Genomic DNA, 21,888 nt, shown 5'->3' with positions numbered 1-21,888 from the left:
TACTGTAGTATATTTACTATAGTACAGTTCAAAAACACTATAGTATTTACTAGAGTAATTTTACTATAATATACTATAGTATTTTTTCATGTGGGATCAAAATAAGATAAGCAAAAGTTACAAACTTTCTTTGAATTTATTTAAAATGTATTGTCAGTATTGCGCTTGCAGATCATGTGGGTAGGGGACTTTTTTTACTGTGCGTGCGTGTGTCATGTCTGTCAGCCACCACCGAAGACCATTTTTGACCCAGGAAAAACCCTGTGTACTGAATGCCAATGGAGGCCTATCTGAGGCCTTCTCAGCCATCAGCTTTCAACAAAAAATATCTTCATTTGTGTTCCGAAGATGAAGGTCTTAAGGGTGTCGAACGACATGAGGGTGAGTAATTAATGACATCATTTTCATTTTTGGGTGAACTAACCCTTTAACTGAGCCATAACTTGTGTAATAAAAGCCTATTCTGACCTCTGCGAAAGCCTTTAGATGGAGTGGACGGACGTCCATGATCATCTGGGCTCTGCCGGCTGCCGCTCTGCCACGCTCTCTTCCTGTCAGTCTGACCTGTGGGCACAGAAACAGAAAACTCAGAAGACAGAAGCGCTAAATGTGTAGGAAGCTCCTGGATCTGTGATCTGGGTCTGGTCTGGCAGCGTATCCTGGGGGCCAGTTGCATAAACTAAGCCATTACGTTAAGACAGTGTCTTAAGATCTAGTATGAGCCACTAGCAGTTAGGCAAGTCTATGTTTTTATGTAACTGATTTAAAAAAATGTATGAACAGTCTTAAAGAAAAAAAATGTATGTCTAACTTGTAAGACTAGTCTTAACGGTTTATGCAACCGGCCCAGGCCTGATCACGGTCATCAGAACACTGTCTGTCTCCAAACCTCCTGACCAGCCGTCTGAGAGAAAGCAGCTCTCCTGGATATGGAGCGGCCCGAGGCTGAAATATTTCAGTAACATAACATAACTAACGTTAAAGCACTCACCTTCTCTTTCACCCATCATCTTCGCCATCGACATCCTCCTGCAATCTGGAACAAAAACAATACAAAACACAAAACAAAACAAAACAACACACAATACAATACAATAAACTCTCCTCAAAAATACTCCTCCAAAAAAAAAGAAAACAAAAACAAAGAATTAATCAAACTCGACACTCCTAAAATAAGAAAAGAACAATAAGATAAAAGTATCTACAACTCAAAAATGTAACTCTGTAAAGGATATCTCCTGCGATGTTCTTCCAGAATAAAAGTCTCGTCTCCTCCAAACAGCTTCAAAATTTCAAGGTCAGCACAGAAAATAATCTGCAAAAGTTTGTGAAATCGCCTCAGTCGTCTCTCTCAACAACAGATCAACAACACAATCGGTGCGTGTCTGAGTCTGCGTCAGAATTCATAACAGGCGTCGCCATAGCAACTAAAACATGAATCATTCATATGAGCGGAGCCGTGAGCGCGCATCGATCTGAACACATTTATTGAATAGTTACAAACTTCATTTGGACGTTTTCTTTATTAAAAAGTTTGAACCTGTTTCATTGACTCAGTTCAAAACTTTGATTCAGTGATTCCTCTGCATCATCATCACTCAGAAATGCTAGATGTCTGTGCATGCATCAAAATGTGTTGGTAAATACTTTGATTTATTTATTTTTACTATATTTTTGCATATGAATAAAAAATATTAAATAATGTTTCCTTGTATTAGTTTAACCTCTCAATCCGCAGTGGTGCATTAAAGGATTAATGAAATGATAAATTATTAATTTAATGCTTCATTTAGCATTTAATTAAATGCTAAAGGACCGGCCACTTAAACATCAGCATAATAAATGCAGTTACTCATCTTTCATCTCCTATCGTGCAGATCCGATCGGACGAATCCAATAAACACCAGCATGTAAGTGTAAGGGTCCACTCTGAAAAATAGAGGGGGGCAAACAAAAAAATCCTCCTTCATTTACTTGAGCGTATTTGAGTTATATTAGTAATTAATCACGTCCATTTTCAATGCAATAGCGAGTATTCTGAGGATCTCCCCTGCAGTTTAGAGTCTTCAGCTCCAGTTAAACCCTCCCAGGTCTCTCTCCTTCAATCACAGGCCTTCTGATGACTCATTATATACAGGAAGCGCATTACAGGCTCCGTGAGGTGTCAGTCAAAGCGGCTATGGTTTTGGTTGGATAAAGGCAGGCAATGCCTAGCCAATGCCTTGCCAACAAAGGTTTGATTGATGGACGTTGTAACCAATCAAAAGGCATCATCTTGCGAGAGCACACCGCAGTGGAGACTGGCACTTCTTATCAACTAAATTAGTTTTTTACACTTTGTAAATTCTGTAATAGTTGCTTTAGTTTTTCAGTAACTGTATATATCCATTATAATTAGCAGTTTATTGCAGATTTATTTGAATGAAACGCTACTCTTTACAATTACAAATCTTCTGAAATAAAGGGCCTTTTTGAAAGGACGCCTAGAGGTTTTTTTTTTTTTTTTTGACATAAAAGCTTACAGAAGCTACATTTGTAAGAGTATCATCCTCAAATTTGAATCACAACATGATCAGAAATGCAGTTTTATATTTAGGTTATTTTCAGGCCTTTAACATTAAAGGATCATACATTTTTCCCTGAGTGAATTTCAATACAACTTTTCAGGGTAGAGGAGGCGTGCAAGATGGCGCCCTGATCACATGTACGTTTGTGAGCTCAGCAATCCCAAACTGTTTTATAATAGTTACAACGAAACTTTTTTTTTGTTGAGAATTTCCATTTATTAATGTCTTGAATTTTTGGAACAACGATAATGGGAGGATCTGAAAAGAGGAAAGGTGTGAAGAAGTCAGGGAAAACAGTGTCGGATACTCCTGCTGGATCTGCTGGCACAGGTGACGATAAACAAGCAGTCGAACGACATAACAGTACTCCTGCAACCGGGGTATTGAAGGACAGTTTGCTAGCCTAGAAATCTAGACGCACCCTAGCGTAGGGTTGCCACCCGTCCCGTAAAATACGGAATCGTCCCGTATTTACAAGCAAAATGACGCGTTCCGTATCAAACCAATACGGGACGCGATTTGTCCCGTATTTTACACAGGTCCACACATAGTTCAATAAACACATACGGAGTTTGCAGTGTGGAGAATACTGATAGCAAATATAAAGAATCAATTTCACAATAAGTAGTACAGGAGCTCATTTGTGCGTGATTGCGGGCTTTGTTGCTATAGCGGCGGAGTCTCGAGAACATGCGCTGTGCCAGAGTGTGCCTGTAAACTTGCGCGGTTTTTTAAAAACATGTCGAGCTTGCGTTGCGTCCACCGTTTGAAGAACGCAAGGGGATCTCCAGATATAGAGCTGAATTAATATCAAAAAGGTATCAATGGGTCTGTCCAGTAACTCATGATGAACCTCAGGCCAACTGCACACTTTATGAGAAGCATTTCAGTGTCTCAGACTGTCTGACTGTGGTGACAGACCAGTCTATGTGACAGACACATCCGTGCTTCTAAAGGTAGGCCTATAGTTTTTTTTAATGGATAATATATTAATATAATATTCCAATACATTATCAGAGCTTGGCAGACAGAATTATTATTTTTTTAGACAGGTTAATTTATAGATTCTAGCCTAATAAATGTTATTATTAATTTATCATTTATTTAGGCTATATCATACATAATAAATAATCCTGTCATTTAAAGTTTATGACATTTAAAAAATATTTAGATAAAAATGGGACAAATAATTACACGATAATATAGTCATAATTTAAGTAAATTATTCAAAGAAAATAAACATTTTTAAAATTCAAAAAAGTGATTAGGCCTGGTTCAGAATGACTTCTTAAAGGGACAGTTCACCCAAAAATGAAAATTCTGTCATCATTTATTCACCCTCAAGTTGTTCCAAACATGTATACATTTCTTTGTTATGTTGAACACGTAGGAAGATTACTGTGGAAGTCAATGGTGCCCCCAAAGCAGCCTGGTAAAAACTTTCTTCAAAATATCTTCTTTTGTGTAGGCCTACAGGAGAACAAAGAAACTCATACAGGTTTGGAACATCATGAGGCGTCATAAGTGCACCAAATAGGCTAAGAGTTCTTTAGAATTAAATAAAATAATCAAATGTAAAATAATATAGCATGTGTTCTGTTGCAAATTCACGTACTTGATCTTATGTTTTCTTATGGTTTATTATTGAGCTGTCAAGTTGTTAATGTTGAAATAATCATTTCATGACGTATTCTTTATTTCTGCCCTTTATGCAATTGTTTTTTAGGGGATTTTTTTTTTCGGGGGTGGATATTTGCTGTCAAAGTGAGGCCAAAGTGAATGGGAGTCAATGGGATGCTAACAGCAGGTGATGGCTTGGTTAGCAATGGCTGCCCCTATGGAAGGTACACTTTCCGGGGGCTGGATTACCCCGTTGGGAAAAACCAAACTCTGGTCAGGCCAATCACAGCGTGTGTAGAGTCGGTGGGCGGGCTTTACATAATGACGGTACGAGTTGCGGAGGTTCTGCGTGCCACTCGTAAACACAGAAGCTGGCGAACAGCGGTCTTTTGAATCGGCTTTGACTCTGGAAGACTTGGAGTTAAGCTTGGAGTTAAGCCGTAGTCAACGCTTCTCGTTTACTTTGAATGGGTGACGTCATGCGTTGCCGAACTGAATTGTGGGTTCCGTTGCGTCGCTTCACTCGCGTTGCAAGCATAGGTTGCAAGCGGCAAAAGTTGAAGATTTCTCAACTTTTCAAGCGCCAACGCAGGCGTCATCCAATCAGATCACCCTATGCAAATATCCTAGAGCAGACGCTAGCCAATAGCGTTCGTTTAAAACACTGGTGAATGAAGAGTGAAGAACGATCTAAAATGGAGGAAAAGCTAATAATTGCGGTGGGTAATCACCCGGTCCTTTACGACCAACAAGGCCGGACTTACCATTGGGCTTGACTGGGCTGAAGCCCATGGGCCCCGCCCAATAGGGGGCCCCGCCCTTTTACGTTGATTTTTTTCAATAATATGTCAGTCATTTAATTTTTAATTTAAAGTTTGTTGATTGGAAAACGTGCGTGCTTATTGGGCGCGAAAAGGTCCGAAATCCGTTCAAAATAAGGATGCTAATGTCAAGGCTTCTGAACGCCACTACAAACATCAGAAGAGACTCGATTGATGTCAGAAGTTCGCTTCGTTTGGATGATGTGAACACGGTCTTCCGAACTCGGGTGCGCACCCGCGAACCGTACCAGAGTCCCCTTAAAAAGGGTGGTCTGGGGTACGGTTCATGTGAACTCCGGTACGGTTCGCTGCTGATGTGAACGCAATCGTACTAAATCGCGGAAGTGAACCGATATTAATTACATATGATTTGATAAAAATGTGTGTTTGTGTGTGTTTCACTCATTTCCGCAATCGCAATCGAACTCGGGTTCGTTCCAGGCAATCGAACCAAGTGTGAAAGCACCCTAAAACTCATTTGAATGGTGAGTACTTGCCCAGAGAATGGTTGCTCTACCCACCATCCATCGGTTGTGTATTTTGTTTTGCTTGCCGCCTTTTTGGCAAAGTTTGCCGGTCAATCCCTTTTTGAGTCTGGCTATATGTGATGTAGTAGACATACTGTAGGTCAAAGTCAGCCTAACACTTCCTATATGTGTATGGAGATGTATATAATCTATACAATATGTCAGCACTTACCAAGAACAGTTTTTTTTTTTTTAAGATTTATACACTCATAGATTTAGCTATTTATATGTAATACAAATGATTTGTTTTTCAATATGGTTTCCAGGTAAATAAGTGTTTTATTCTCATTCTGACCAAGACATTTGTGCATTGCAATAAACACATGATCACTTTGAACTTTTTTAATCATTATTTATTTATTTATTGGAAAACTTTTTCAAGCTTCAATCAGTGGTCATATAAATACATTTTCACGTTTTGTATTTTTTCTTTTTTTTTTACATGTAACACTGTATACTGTACCAGTCACCTTTTGAAATTAGCTTTGCACTTCAAATAACGATTGGATCGATTATATTGTTACGCCACCAGATGGCGACAAATTACTTTTAAAAAACATTTGTCATTGAATCGTTCATTCAGGAGATTGGTTCAAAGATGCTGATTCATCTATGAAACGATTGTATTTGATTGAGGAATTTAATCATTCATTCAAACCCAAGTTTTTTTTAAATAAATAATTCAGATTAATTAAAAAATTTTATAGACTTCAGCAATTAACATAAATTATGTTATTTTGTTTAGTTGTTTGTTCAGAATCGTGATCTCTATTTTTATTCTCAGTTTATCCAGAATTGTGTTGCTCTAATACATAGCTTATGTATCATTTTGTTCTATTTAAAGTAATGTATAGAAGGTAGGGCCCGAAAGTGACTCAAGCCCAGGGGCCCCCACCACCCTAAGTCCTGCCCTGACGACCAATCATTGTTTACATACTGGGACACAAACCGGAGAGACCAGGCCTGGAAGGAGGTGGCAGAGACGGTTGGAGAATCTGGTATGTATCATGCTTGTATTCTGTCCGTGTACTCTGTTTATCATTGAATGACAGGCAGCATATCATATCATGTGTGGATCAAATAGGCGCTATCGCCCAGCCAAATGAGGAATAAAATATTAAAGTGATCAGTTTTCATACACAAAATAATGAATTACATTTGAGTGGAAGGTGGATTTGACCGTTTATCTGTCAGTTGGCTGGTAGATGGTAAACGCTTAAAAAAATGTATTTATTATGAACCTTGCATAATTGAAATCTATACCAGAACCTGTTTTATTTGGCATGTTTAATTCAGTTCTTATTTTAATAACTAAACAAGTTTAAACACTTGAGCAACACTTGTTGTATTTGAATTAATTGTTTAATTTATTTACATTTTTGCATGTCAGAGGATACATGTAGGACCCGATGGAAGTCACTGGGGGACAGATTTAGGAAGGAGAAGAAAAAAGAAAGGGAAATGACAAGGAGTGGGGCAGGGTCGCCTGGGACCCAACCCTGGCGTTTCATGGCGGTGTTGGGATTTCTCACACCATTCCTTCATGACCGTGAGACGTCCAGCAACATCCCCAGACGACCTCTGCCCCCTTCACATCAGTCCATCAGTCCAGAGCCAGAGGAGGACAGCCAGGTCAGAGAAGACAGCCAGGCCATCACCCAGCAAGCCCCTTCAAGCAGAGGAGATGAGGCAGGCAGTGACACAGGCAGGCAGAACCTAACAAAGCTCTCAAATACATTATTATTTCAGTACTATCAAGGAGGGTTAAGTCATTTAGAAAATCAATGTTGTAAAACCCCGCCCACTGGTCCAATTCTCGGCGTCCAATGGCAGGGAGAAGGTGTTTCTGCGTATCGCTGTCTTTCCTTTTACACAATAAAACAGTTCAATTTAAACACATTCTTTTGTATGTATTTACCTTGTTGTTTCATCTGACTCCATTAAATGAAAATGTGTTAAATGATTTTGTTAACCATTAACTTTAGATTTATACTTTGTCTTTCAATTTAAATCGTTTATCTTATGTTATACTCAGCATTCAAGATTCCAGTAACGGTCTAGAGTTTCGCACCGGCCGGGTTTACGATCTCTGTTACGGACCAGTCAGTCTTGGTCATCTAGGCAGAGGCGACACACTGATATTCTGGACGCCCGTGCAATACGTTGATCATTCCAGAATATTTTTATTCAGTTCCCTTAGATCTGAATTCACTTAATTAATGCAAAACTGTTTCTAATCAGAGGCCATGACCATTATCACAGAATCAAGCGACCAACTTGCTAATTCTGATGATAACTTTCTATAATCATGCCGTGGTTTCCCACGTATACGTTAATTAGAACAATATTGCAATAATCAGGAATTGAGGTTGCCCTATTTAGATTGGTCTAACAATTTACTATTGTTCTAAACGGAAAGACTTGTTTAGCCTATCAACCTCTACAGTCCAAGTATACGTTACCTAGTGCCAATGTGTTAGTCGGAGCTCTAAAGCATCGATCCGGTGTGCTCTTTAAGCTTCACCAAAACCGTGTCTTAGTCCGTGTTAAACTAACCTGAGCAGATATCCGTACTGTTATGGTTATAACATGAAATACTGAGTTAATAACACAAAATGCGTTGCAGTAAGTTTAAAGCATAACGATTTATTAACCAGGTAAGAAACATCAATCAAAAGTCAACTCAAAGAGTAAAAAAGCATCAATCAATCATATACAGAAACAATAATTCAAGAATCAAGGATTCTAGAAATCTTTACCTGGTCATGAAAAACTACACACAAGCAGTGTGGGAAATCTCAATACAGACTCCACGATTCTTGTATCACCTTCCCTTAAATACCCAGATAATTCAATAAGACCACAAATGGTGGTGTTTGAGGTTATAATTAGATTTTGGTCCCTCATCCAGGGGGGTCACAAATGGGCAACCAGGATCTGTGTTTGAATGGGTTCTAGACATCTGCAAAGGAGGGCATTTATTTACATACAGGAGGCACTTGAGTAGATGATCTGTGGGGGGTCACCTTTTGGTGAGACATAGTATTTTTATCAACTTACATAACTTCTTGGAGGTTTGCATTATGATTTTGGAGAATGAGACCATTTTACCAGACGCACTGATACGTTTCAAATGATACTAAACATGCATAGTTACACATTGTATACATTTAACGTTGCATAGATTTTGAATGAGTTTTCAGTGTGGGTGAGAGTGAGTTATACAGAGGGTGCTGTGCAGGGTGTGAATGTGTGGTGTGTGTGTCTCAGTGTGATGTGTCTCGGGTGGGGCTGTTGTGTATTTGGGGAAGTGTTTGAATGGTAATCTTTGGGAAAGTCCTTTGTTTCCGGGAAATCACGGTTTCTCTGTTCAGACTGAACGGCATCTCTCGGCCCAGACCGATCGGCACCACCTTACAATGTCAATCTGTGTAGAGCTGAACCATATGCTGCAAAGTTTAGGCCACACAACCGTTGACACCTAATGCGTAATAACGTTATATAATAAATTATTTCAAAGAATGATTTGACATTAAAATCATGCCATGTTCATTGATTATCAATTGTTGCTGTAACTATGCAGGCAGACAGACAGAGCAGGAGGAAACTGTCGAGATCAATGACAAGGGTAGGAAGAGAAAAAAAAAGGGAAATGTCTTCTTTTGAGAGAGGACTGTTGGCAGCAATTGAGCCCCTGACGCAGATGACCACGCTGCCACATCCACCACCACCGCCGCCGCCTCCAACACCAGCAGCAGATGAAGACGAGGTTTTCTTTCAGAGCCTCTTGCCGTCCCTTCGTAGGCTTTCTGTGCTGAGGAGGGCCAGGCTTCTGCACACACACACACATACATATTACATACATACAGCACTAAAATAAACATATTAAAATAATCGTATGGCTGTATTGTTTTCTCATGTTCATATAGAATAATACAGTAAGTATTTTAAATTTGTCGTATCATACAGCGCTGTCGACGCAATACAATCACTTAAAGGGATAGTTCTCCCAAAAATGTAAATTCTGTCATCATTTACTCACCCTCAAGTTGTTCCAAACCTGTATGAGTTTCTTTGTTCTGTGAAGGCCTTTGTATTTTCTCTCCAGTGAAAATCTGCTCAAATCATGAATGTATTAGTTGAAAACAGGGCTGAAAGGGCAAAGGCTATGTACATTATGACATGGTGATGAAAATATAAAACCAACATGTTAATTTAATGTAAAAAATAATTGTTATGACACTTGGAATCTGCACTTTTAAGAAAAATATAGGTAGCTCTTAAAAGAGCTTTTGGGTTTTGTGGCTCTGAAAAGAGCCTTTGGCGTATTCTATGAATTCGGCTGCCATGGCACTGCACCCTCCTGGTTGAAGTAGTAGGCACAGTACGTCTCTCGGAGTTGGATAGCTCTACGGGTGGCATTGTTGGAGCCCATCCTTGGTGCATCTCGCAGGGCCTCAGGAGCTGAAGATGGCTCAATGGTGGGTTCAGCTCTGTGTGCGCATCTTCTCCCCCTTTCCAGCAGGGGCGGACTGGCCATCTGGCGTACCGGGCGTTTTCCCGGTGGGCCGCTGGACAATGTGGGCCTGCCCGTTGCTACGTAAATATATGAAGAATAAATTATAGTAAAACTACGTAGCCTATATCCTTCCGTCAGCCCAGACGAATGGCCCGCGCAGCCCTCTTGAGGCAAAACTCCATGCAAAACTCTAATCTATAGCCTGCTCAGTCCCAGTGTCTCAGTGGTGTAAAAGCGCTCTTCAATGTCAAAATGTTTGCGATATCCAATCAAATTCGACGAGGCGGGATTTACTGTGCACAGCAGCCGAGCAGCGCGGGCGACACTTGAATGCGAGCCGAGGTAAGAGCTGAATACGAGTCAATGGGCAGCAATATTTCCCGACTGTTAACGATTTTAAAAATGTTAAACGACGGACATTAATTTCCAGGGATGTAAACTACTGTTGAGCTTTCAGAATGAATCAGATTATAATGCCTTTTACGTTATTCGTCGTCAAAGAATTGTAGCAACAATGACCCGATTCAATCAGATTTTGGGCCGAATACATCACCGGATGAGGCTTCTACACACCAACTCGTGACTCTCCTAATCAAATCAGACATAGACAATGGGGTGTGTGTGTAAGAGATATCGAAGTTAATGAACAACCACGATGTCCGCCAGATTGTCTGAGTCTACAGAATGGAGCATCGAATTGTACCGCCTGAAGGCATCCACATGACTTTACACACACACACATATCAGCGCTGAAAGAAGACAATTCTTGCACGACACGTTTTACTTAAAACATGGGACTTAAAGAACTGTCTTAATAATGTTCAAATATATATAATCCGTTGATTTCATGTCTTTATACAATGTATTAGAATAACTAGGATGTTTACTGTTGCCAATCAAAACCTGTATGCCAGTAACTGTGATAATCTTGTATATCTGGACGCGCAAATCGCAGAATGACCGTTCTTAGTATCTCTGTTATCGCAAAATTATGACTAGGCCAAATTTGGTTCAAAAATCAGATTTTGATGCATAATTTCAGAAATACCAGCTTTCTAAAGAAAAAGAGGCTTAGAATTTCCACCCTATTGATTAACTCAGAGGAGGGGGGTTCAGAGAACAATGGAACACTCGCGCCTTCTCGAGAAGATCTCTCCACGGACGTGATTGGATCTTTCCATAAGTCGGGCTCGGCCACTCCATCTATAAATGCAGAAGTTATCATGAACTCCTTGCGCTCCGCCATTCCGCCACTACAAGGACCCTGGCCTTTGACCTTCCTTTGAGAGAGGGATTCCTTTGGCACCAAGCCAAGAGAGAGAGACCTGCAACTTCTGGAGCGACTTTCCTGAACTTCACAGAAATTCTCCGGACTCACCTCCTTAGCGAACTTCCACGACGATTCGAACTCAGACACGTACACGAGAGAGCCTAATGCAAGTATTATATTTCACCTTTAACTGCTTGTACGAGGTTGTCTGAATTAATCCTGATTCACGAAATCATAAATGTCTGAAGGGTTTTGGTGAAGTGATTGAACTGTCTGTCTCTCTCTCTCTCTCTCTCTCTCTCTCTCTCTCTCTCTCTCTCTCTCTCTCATCTCTCTCATCTCTCTCTCCCTCGTGGATTCTCTCTTTCCATCATTATTTTCCCTTTGATTTTATTCGTTAAGTTTGATTTTTCCTTGTTTGTACCATATCGTTTGTTTCTCCTATATATATGCATATTTACCCCCGTGTGATTCGTAGCTTTGTATTCTATAGTGTTTTATTAAAACTCAATAATTGCATTAAACTGAATCCTTATTGTTTTGCTCACAAATCTCGAAGTCACTGAAGCGTAAGATCTAAGCTACCCATTTAAGCTTGATTTTCATGTATTACTACTTTAGTAATACAAATTGTGCAAACATAAGAGATATTATTTGTCCTGATCAAACAGATCAATGTTTCTTAAGGTTTGTAAGATTGATAATTGATGAAGAAATCAATTTGGATAAAGGTTACTTTTAAATGATTAAAGGTTCCGTTATACGTTAATTTTTCTGTACAACAAGCTAATAATATTCATAAACTCATGAATATTCATACCATTTGAATTAATTATTCCCCAGAACTTATTGTTGTTACAGAATGCACAAAGAAACATTAGCGTAGGTGTCGCAGTTTTCAGCATATCAGAGGGAATGTTTGTCTTTCTGTTTCCAGGCTTTCTTCAGTAATTTCACAATCATTTTCAAATGATTCATAATACTCAAAATATCTTTCTCATATATCATGCTAAAACTGGCAACTTTCATATTCAAGTGGCCAATGGAAAGTGACATATGAAAATAAATATATAATTTGCTAGTTACATGCATTATTTTACACACTGGTAATCAAAAGTTTGAAATAATTAAGACTTCTTAAATTGTTTTTGAAAGAAGAAGGCTGAATTTATTTGATCAAAAATACAGTAAAACCACAAATATTAAGAAATATTGATACAATTTCCAATAGGCCTAGTTGTTTTCTATGAGAATGTATTGTAAAATGTAATTTATTTCTGTAAAAGCTGACTTTTCAGCATCATTACTTCAGTAAGTGTCACATGATCCTTCAGAAATCATTTTAATATGCTGTATTTTTCATATCATTTTTAAACTCTTTTCCACTATTTGAGCTCAATTCCATAAAATTACAGATGTCTAGATACTATAGCCACTAGAAAGGCACCCTAAAACAGTCCACATTCTGCACTACATCCTAAGTCTTCTAGACCAGAGTCCTGCACGGGTGACGGGTGACCCGCGAATATTGCTGAAACGGGTGAAAAACATCCTACTGTGTCGGATACGGGTGCGGGTCGGACAAGGGAGAACACGGGTCTAAACACGGGTTTTAAAAAGTCACGTGCAAACGAATATAGGCCTATATATAAAAATATATGCATGTATATTGTAGATGTGTTCCTGAAAATATGCATATACAAAAATATGCCTTGCCTGTATTTCAAGTTGATTTTCAAATCCATATCAGTTTATTTGTTCTCCTCCCAGGAGAATCACAACCGCGCGCGCGCTCTGCCTGCACTCGTCGAGATGGATCATGAGGAGTTGAAGAAAAGATAGCCGCAAATGTGGAAGTTCATCGCTGAGGAAGCACGCAGCTAACTGTGGTAACAAAACCAAGCACACGCAGTTCAATCGAACAGTATTTTTGTTATGGTTCCTGAGTTTAGTCTCTTAATAACACTGTCTTAGTAGCCTACATTAAGCCACTTTTGTACTTTTGTACATAGTATACGTTATTAGTATTATGTTTACTGAGTTTGGTCTCTTAATAACAGTGTCTTACCTACATTAAGCCACGTTAAGCGTTTTAGAATGTCCCGAAGTTGTCCTTAAGTTAATGGTCGTGTAATAACTTATGTATGCTGGCAATAAACATTTTTGTAAGTGTGTCTGTAGTAAACGTTGTTTGTACGGGAAGAAGGAGGCGGGAACCGGCGGACAATCAAAACATTTAATCAAAATAAAATGGCGGCGACAGCCCCTCACAGTCGACTGCCGCCTACATACAAACAAACACAAAATGAAAATAAAAAGCTGCAGCCCCTCACGGACGACTGCAGCGAACACAAAATAAAACATAACACAAAATCCAGGCCTGGTCCTCTCTCGTCCCTCACTGTCGTCGCTCCTCCTTTATAGTCCCTCACTCCTCCGCGAGGGCCGAGATCGCTGCGGCGCTCAGCTGGCGCTCATCCTCCCTGATGTGCGCCGCCTCGTCCCGCCCTCACGGTCCCTCGGCCTCGCTGCTCGCCACATACCCCCAACGCCCTTCGCAGGCGATCACGGCGGCCGCGGGACCTGGGGGTAAGAACAGCGAGGTGAGAGAACGGAGCGGGGAGCATGAGGAGCGACAGAGACGAGAGAGTGGAGAGAGGAGAAAAGAAAAAAAAAAAAAAAAAATTCTGGTCCGGTTCCCAGACACACTGCCGCTCGGTCCTCAGCCAGCCGAGAGGCTCTTCCTCGCGGTGCCATGCGGTGGTACTGGACGGCCGGTGGACGGCTCGACACTCCTCCGCCCCCTGGCCGCTGGCGGTGGCTCCTCCTTCTGAGGGCGGCCGGAAGCGAGTCCCCGTCCCGCGCTCCCTGCTCCTCCCCAACCTGGCGGACGGCAGCGCTCCGGCTCCTCCCCAATATGGCGGGCGGCAGCAGGCTTCGGCTCCGGGCAAGCGCTGGGGACTCCTTCGCCCCCTCGCGGACGGCAGCCACCCCACCTCGACCCAGGGGCACGCTCAGCTGGCGCTCATCCTCCCTGATGAGCGCCGCCTCGTCCCGCCCTCACGGTCCCTCGGCCTCGCCACAGTGTCTATAATGTAATATGCTAAACTGACTTTATTGCGGGTGCGGGTCGGGCGTCGGTTCTATTTTAAGCGGGTCGGGTCGGGTGCGGATTTTAATTAGTGCTGTTGTCGGAGAAGGGGTCGGATGCGGTTTTAAGCACTGCGGGTACGGGCGGGTGCGGGTTTACAAAATCGGAGCTGTGCAGGACTCTGTTCTAGACAATAGCATTTTATATGGTCTGATTTTATGGTAGGTATTGAACTTAATGATATTAAACTACAGTGTATGGAAAAGAGAAATCAAAATTTGTATACAAAAAAAAATAAATACAATTTGCCATGTGCACCAGGAAAGACAAATTATAAACTGAAGAAGTATGCCTGTCATTCAGTATGATAAGCATTTCAATAAAACAATTCATATAATTCATATTTTTGTATAAATAGCTTCTGTGTTTAAAATTGCCCTGTGTATAATGAGCTGGTGGGTTTATGGTGAGGTGTGTTGCACACCGGGTGTGATGGGCCGCTTTGTGCCAGAAAGTCCAGGGCCACTTTTTTGCCCCAGTCCACCCCTGCTTTCCAGTGTCTTCATGCGCAGGAAGTTGTGCAACACACATGTGGCCTTCACACACACCTCTGCAACCTCTGGACTGGTTGCAATGACACGGGCGGTACATCCGCCACCGAGCTGAGAGGATGCCAAAGGCGCACTCAACTACCAACCTAGCCCGGCTGAGGCGGTAATTGAACACCCTTTTCTCTGGTGGGATGTGATGTCCAGGGTATGGCCGCAAGAGGTTGGTCATCAGTGGGAAGCCCTCATCCCCGGCAGATTGACCATTATTTGGCTTGACACCGGAGTGGTTTGGATCAGGTGATGATGGACCAGGATCGGCTTGGGTTCCTGTCAGGTCGGGGTTGGACTTCTGGTCAAGTCTCGAGCTCAAGCCCTCCACCAAGGACAGCAAGTGTTATCTCCTATCCAATACAAAGATTATATGAACATGTGAACTCATGAATGTTTTTTTTTTTTTAGCTGATTTACAACAGAACTGAATTCTTGCAATTGCATCACTAATTGTGTTATTTTCCTGTTTATTACTGTGAAGCTGCTGTGAAACAATCTGTATTGTATAAAGCGCCGTATAAATGAAGCTGACTTGACTTGACTATAACAAGAACATGAACACAAATTTGAAAACCTCACTACAAATAATCCAGAATTGAAGATAAATGATATTAATCCTACTCTGTCTGTTACACTACCTCACACCTGAAATCACTGATCGAGTGAATCTCCTGAACTTCTCCTGAACTTCTCCAGATCATTTCTAATCCATTCATGTTGTAACACCTGCTCTAACGTCGGCCGTTTCGTTGGATCCCGGGCTAGGCACTGGCTAATCAGATCACTGCATTCTGTACACATTTTATTAAGGAGAGAGCTGGTTAGTCATGATGACCATGTGACACGAATGTTGGCAATTATGAAAACAGCATCTGGTGAACTATAAACTGAATGCATTTCAACTTGAAACATCTTACATACTTCACCTTTACCTGTTTCTAAACAGAGCCTTTGCTTTATGTGTGTGTGTTTATCGATATTCTTCACTCACCTTTGGATAAGTTGGAGTTCTGAAATGTAACTTTGGCCTGTGTGATTTCCGTTCTATTGCCAAAGGGAGAACGTCCGTTAACCATCAGGTACAACAACACCCCTAGAGCCCAGACATTTGCTGGGACGGCGTGGAATCGAGATTCTGTGAAGACTTCAGGTGGGCAGTAAGAAGGTAATCCTGTGAGCAAGACATTTTTGCACATTGTTGAGCAATTTCTTCAAAGCATCAAATAATCAGAAAGTCACTACATCCAGGTTTCCACACTCCAAAAATACTCACCACGGTATATTTTTGTCTCGTAGCCATCACCACTAAGTAGCTGACCGCAGCCAAAGTCGATCAGCTTGAGCTCTAACGTGTTTGTCTTCACCAGGAAATTCTCTGCATGAACGTCATTATGAAAAACGCCATGCTCGATGCAGTGCTGTACCGCCAGCGCAGCCTGTCGCAGGATGACCCGTGCTGTTGTTTCATCCAGTTGACACGAATGACGAATGATGAAGTCCAGCAAGCTCTCGCAGGGGTCAGGGAACTCCATTATGAGAACGAATGTCCGAGGATGTTCAAACCAGTCGTACAGTCGGACGACGTAGGGGCTTATGGGTTCATGCCTCATCATTAGCAGCAGCGCCACTTCTGTAACGAGAGGTTCGGGATGCCCGGGCTAGAGAAAAGTAGTAGACAGAAGGTTAGCTGGGTAAAAATCTGAAGAAAACCTATCATTTTTAAATGTACTTTTCTTTGATCTTTACAGACACGATCATCAGAGCCTTTCCAGGTTTATTGATCTATTACATTTACACCTAATGCTTCCTACAGGTGTATTGACTACAGTAATCAGCACTTAAACAACAAACAGCACTTAAACAACAAATACAACTTTTGACCAACTTACAATATCAAGATAACGATCATTGTCAATCTTGTGCATCTGCTTGATGGCAACCTGCAAAAAAAAAAACAGCGTTCAATAACGGTATTCAAGCGCCTGACTTTGCACATAACATTTACGATTTGAGCATCTAAGTATTAACCCATCTGTATTAAGAATGTTTTGATGCATGCAAGAGCAAAAATGTTTGTACAATTCAGCAAGATTGCTTTACCTTTTTGCCATCAAACTTCCGTGTTCCCTTGAACACTCTCCCAAAAGTTCCGGATCCAATCATCTCTCCCACGTTATAGAGAGTCTCAAAGGAGTCTGAAAAACAAAATATGAGAAATGTATGAGCTTGCAAACAAGACGATAATAATACTGTTTAAAACAATGTTGGAGAAATAATGTCTTTAATAATTTTAATAATAAATAATACTTTTACTTTAAAAAAAGGTTCCCAGTAAAATGAAATCCAATGTGACTGTACACTGCCCAGCCTTATTTCAGTCTCACCTGTTGAGCTCGTGTTCACCGGTGAAGCCTCCATAAGGCCATTTGAAGTCTCCGTTGGCTCGACGGGAACTTGACCTGGCAGCGGATGGCACATCCACTCTTCGTCGCTCCAACTGCCCTGTTCGTTTCGGCTATCCGATCTATCGCCACTCCACCTCCAATCGACGATGTACGAGCCTCTGCTGCTAAGGCTCAACGACTCTCTGCAGAACCGCCTCACTGTATTGTCCTCAGAGAGGGACAAATATGATGTGGACATGATGCCTGCTGAAGACATTTTTAATAATATTAATAATCAATGTCAATGGTGAAATTGTTACTTTATGTTTTATTTTTTTCAACTTTCTATTTTCAATGACACATTATTTTGTTAACTGAGCCATAACTTGTGTAATAAAAGCCTATTCTGACCTCTGCGAAAGCCTTTAGATGGAGTGGACGGACGTCCATGATCATCTGGGCTCTGCCGGCTGCCGCTCTGCCACTCTCTCTTCCTGTCAGTCCGACCTGTTGGCACAGAAACAGAAAACTCAGAAGACAGAAGCGCTAAATGTGTAGGAAGCTCCTGGATCTGTGATTGCTAGATCCTTTGTTTTATATTAAAAAATATCAGTGCAAACAAGACGATAATAATTCTGTTTAAAACAATGTTGGAGAAATAATGTCTGCAGATTGACCATTATTTGGCTTGACGCCGGAGTGATCTGGATCAGGTGATGATGGACCAGGATCGGGCTCTGGCTCCAGATCCGCTGGAGGAACAAAAGACTCCACAACATCCACATCACTGAGACAACAGCAGAGGAGCGAGCGCCTCACAGCCTTACACACGTTCCTGAGGAAAGAACGAACTCGTTTCCTCTTCTTACATTCTGTGGGTTTTTCTGAAATGAAGAAAACAAAACTGAATGATTAGAAACATCTCTGACGTCCAATTAGGCAGTGATAAAATGACATAACTTACGTTTTACTTAAAAAAAAGGTCACCAGTAAAATGAAATTCAATGTGACTGTACACTGCCCAGCCTTATTTCAGTCTCACCTGTTGAGCTCGTGATGTACGAGCCTCGGCTGCTAAGGCTCAACGACTCTCTGCAGAACCGCCTCACTATATTGTCCTCAGAGAGGGACAAATATGATGTGGACATGGTGCCTGGTCAAGACATTTTTAATAATATTAATAATCAATGTCAGTGGTCACATGAAATTGTTATTTTCAATGACACATTATTTGTTAAAGGGTTAGTTCACCCAAACGCCGGCGCTACGTCATATTCTCGCGCATGCGTCGTGGAGGCCTACACGGAAGACAAGAAGAGGTTGAATAAAGGCGTTATTTTGATTTTTTTTTTGCCACAAAAACTATTGACGTCGCCTCGTAAAATTATTGTAGAGCCACTGTGGTGAGATGGACTTTGTAACGACATTTTAAGTGCCTTTTATGGGTCTTGTGAGTGTAAATGTACCAGGGTTTTTCCTACATTGAAAATTTTTTGGCGGCCGCCAAAACAAATTTTTGTCCCGCCAAAGCTTTATTTGATGAGCTATTGTGATTTATGAATGATGTAGAATAGATGCTGCGCTTGTAACTGAGTGACAGAGAGACGATCAGAGCTCCTCCCTCGCTCGCACTCTCTCTGTCTTCAAAATAAGCATTCTTAGCTTTCTAATATTTCACATATTACGTTAATAAAAATCAAAAGGTCGGAAGACCGAATCCATGTTGCACGTGGCGCTATCAGACGATGTTTTCCTTTCATTGCCGCTGGGTGTGAAATGCGCTCAAAAAACATTGACTGATTCTCTGACCAGCTGACATAAAGCATACTTTCAATAAACGGGAAACAAATCGTGTCCAGTTATGAAGTGTTTTCTGTGTGTTGACAAATCTTTCGCGATGTTCTAACAGACGGGATTCGCACACAACGCGTCTGCTAATGTCCGATTCGCAACCTAATGAACCGAATCATTTTAACGACTGGTTAGAACAACTGATCTGTCCAACACTGAACTAACGAATCAGTTTAAATTTACTCAGAACACCTGAAATGAGAACACAAGTGTGCTTACACAATTTAGCAAGAGTGGGTGTAAGAGTTAGTTTTAATTATCCAGTCTTTCAGCTTATTTATGTTCATAATGTGTAGTAAAATAAATAGCCTATAAATCACTTAGTTTAGACTGTGAGGTGAACCCAGAACAAAGTTGTTGTTAGCTAGCTGATAATTTTATGAAATTGTATATGGCAGAAAATTAGGCTATTTGTTCATTTTTTAAAAACTACTTTTTAATATTGATATGATTATATACCAAAACAATTATCAGTAAATAGTGTAAAAATGAGGAACAAAAACAAACATCAAGGTATCCCACATGAAGAAATACTATAGTATATTATAGTAAAATTACTATAGTGTTTTTGAGCCATACTATAGTAAAGATACTACAGTAAATTGTAGTATATTGTATTATATTATAGTATTTACTACACTTTGTTTATTTACTGTAGTATATTTACTATAGTACAGTTCAAAAACACTATAGTATTTACTAGAGTAATTTTACTATAATATACTATAGTATTTTTTCATGTGGGATCAAAATAAGATAAGCAAAAGTTACAAACTTTCTTTGAATTTATTTAAAATGTATTGTCAGTATTGCGCTTGCAGATCATGTGGGTAGGGGACTTTTTTTACTGTGCGTGCGTGTGTCATGTCTGTCAGCCACCACCGAAGACCATTTTTGACCCAGGAAAAACCCTGTGTACTGAATGCCAATGGAGGCCTATCTGAGGCCTTCTCAGCCATCAGCTTTCAACAAAAAATATCTTCATTTGTGTTCCGAAGATGAAGGTCTTAAGGGTGTCGAACGACATGAGGGTGAGTAATTAATGACATCATTTTCATTTTTGGGTGAACTAACCCTTTAACTGAGCCATAACTTGTGTAATAAAAGCCTATTCTGACCTCTGCGAAAGCCTTTAGATGGAGTGGACGGACGTCCATGATCATCTGGGCTCTGCCGGCTGCCGCTCTGCCACGCTCTCTTCCTGTCAGTCTGACCTGTGGGCACAGAAACAGAAAACTCAGAAGACAGAAGCGCTAAATGTGTAGGAAGCTCCTGGATCTGTGATCTGGGTCTGGTCTGGCAGCGTATCCTGGGGGCCAGTTGCATAAACTAAGCCATTACGTTAAGACAGTGTCTTAAGATCTAGTATGAGCCACTAGCAGTTAGGCAAGTCTATGTTTTTATGTAACTGATTTAAAAAAATGTATGAACAGTCTTAAAGAAAAAAAATGTATGTCTAACTTGTAAGACTAGTCTTAACGGTTTATGCAACCGGCCCAGGCCTGATCACGGTCATCAGAACACTGTCTGTCTCCAAACCTCCTGACCAGCCGTCTGAGAGAAAGCAGCTCTCCTGGATATGGAGCGGCCCGAGGCTGAAATATTTCAGTAACATAACATAACTAACGTTAAAGCACTCACCTTCTCTTTCACCCATCATCTTCGCCATCGACATCCTCCTGCAATCTGGAACAAAAACAATACAAAACACAAAACAAAACAACACACAATACAATACAATAAACTCTCCTCAAAAATACTCCTCCAAAAAAAAAGAAAACAAAAACAAAGAATTAATCAAACTCGACACTCCTAAAATAAGAAAAGAACAATAAGATAAAAGTATCTACAACTCAAAAATGTAACTCTGTAAAGGATATCTCCTGCGATGTTCTTCCAGAATAAAAGTCTCGTCTCCTCCAAACAGCTTCAAAATTTCAAGGTCAGCACAGAAAATATTCTGCAAAAGTTTGTGAAATCGCCTCAGTCGTCTCTCTCAACAACAGATCAACAACACAATCGGTGCGTGTCTGAGTCTGCGTCAGAATTCATAACAGGCGTCGCCATAGCAACTAAAACGTGAATCATTCATATGAGCGGAGCCGTGAGCGCGCATCGATCTGAACACATTTATTGAATAGTTACAAACTTCATTTGGACGTTTTCTTTATTAAAAAGTTTGAACCTGTTTCATTGACTCAGTTCAAAACTTTGATTCAGTGATTCCTCTGCATCATCATCACTCAGAAATGCTAGATGTCTGTGCATGCATCAAAATGTGTTGGTAAATACTTTGATTTATTTATTTTTACTATATTTTTGCATATGAATAAAAAATATTAAATAATGTTTCCTTGTATTAGTTTAACCTCTCAATCCGCAGTGGTGCATTAAAGGATTAATGAAATGATAAATTATTAATTTAATGCTTCATTTAGCATTTAATTAAATGCTAAAGGACCGGCCACTTAAACATCAGCATAATAAATGCAGTTACTCATCTTTCATCTCCTATCGTGCAGATCCGATCGGACGAATCCAATAAACACCAGCATGTAAGTGTAAGGGTCCACTCTGAAAAATAGAGGGGGGCAAACAAAGAAATCCTCCTTCATTTACTTGAGCGTATTTGAGTT

The 21,888-nt window shown here is 40.6% G+C and overlaps 1 protein-coding gene across 1 annotated transcript; it reads right to left on the bottom strand.

Annotated features, from left to right (window-relative positions):
- Nucleotides 1-17,176: 17,176 nt before the first annotated feature.
- On the bottom strand, nt 17,177-21,158 carry LOC307119174 (uncharacterized protein; the record flags this gene model as incomplete). Its single annotated transcript, XM_079805253.1, has 5 exons — nt 20,894-21,158; nt 20,371-20,466; nt 18,444-18,554; nt 18,095-18,285; nt 17,177-17,182 (listed from the first exon to the last, which is right to left on the bottom strand). The coding sequence occupies exons 1-5, from the start codon at nt 20,925-20,927 to the stop codon at nt 17,177-17,179; spliced, it is 438 nt and encodes a 145-aa protein (XP_079661379.1). The 5' UTR covers nt 20,928-21,158.
- Between the last annotated feature and the right edge of the window lie 730 nt (nt 21,159-21,888).

The sequence above is a fragment of the Gobio gobio genome (assembly GCF_949357685.1).
Source record: "Gobio gobio genome assembly, chromosome: 22".
NCBI classification, from domain to species: domain Eukaryota; kingdom Metazoa; phylum Chordata; class Actinopteri; order Cypriniformes; family Gobionidae; genus Gobio; species Gobio gobio.
This window is presented reverse-complemented; position numbering and strand designations above follow the sequence as displayed.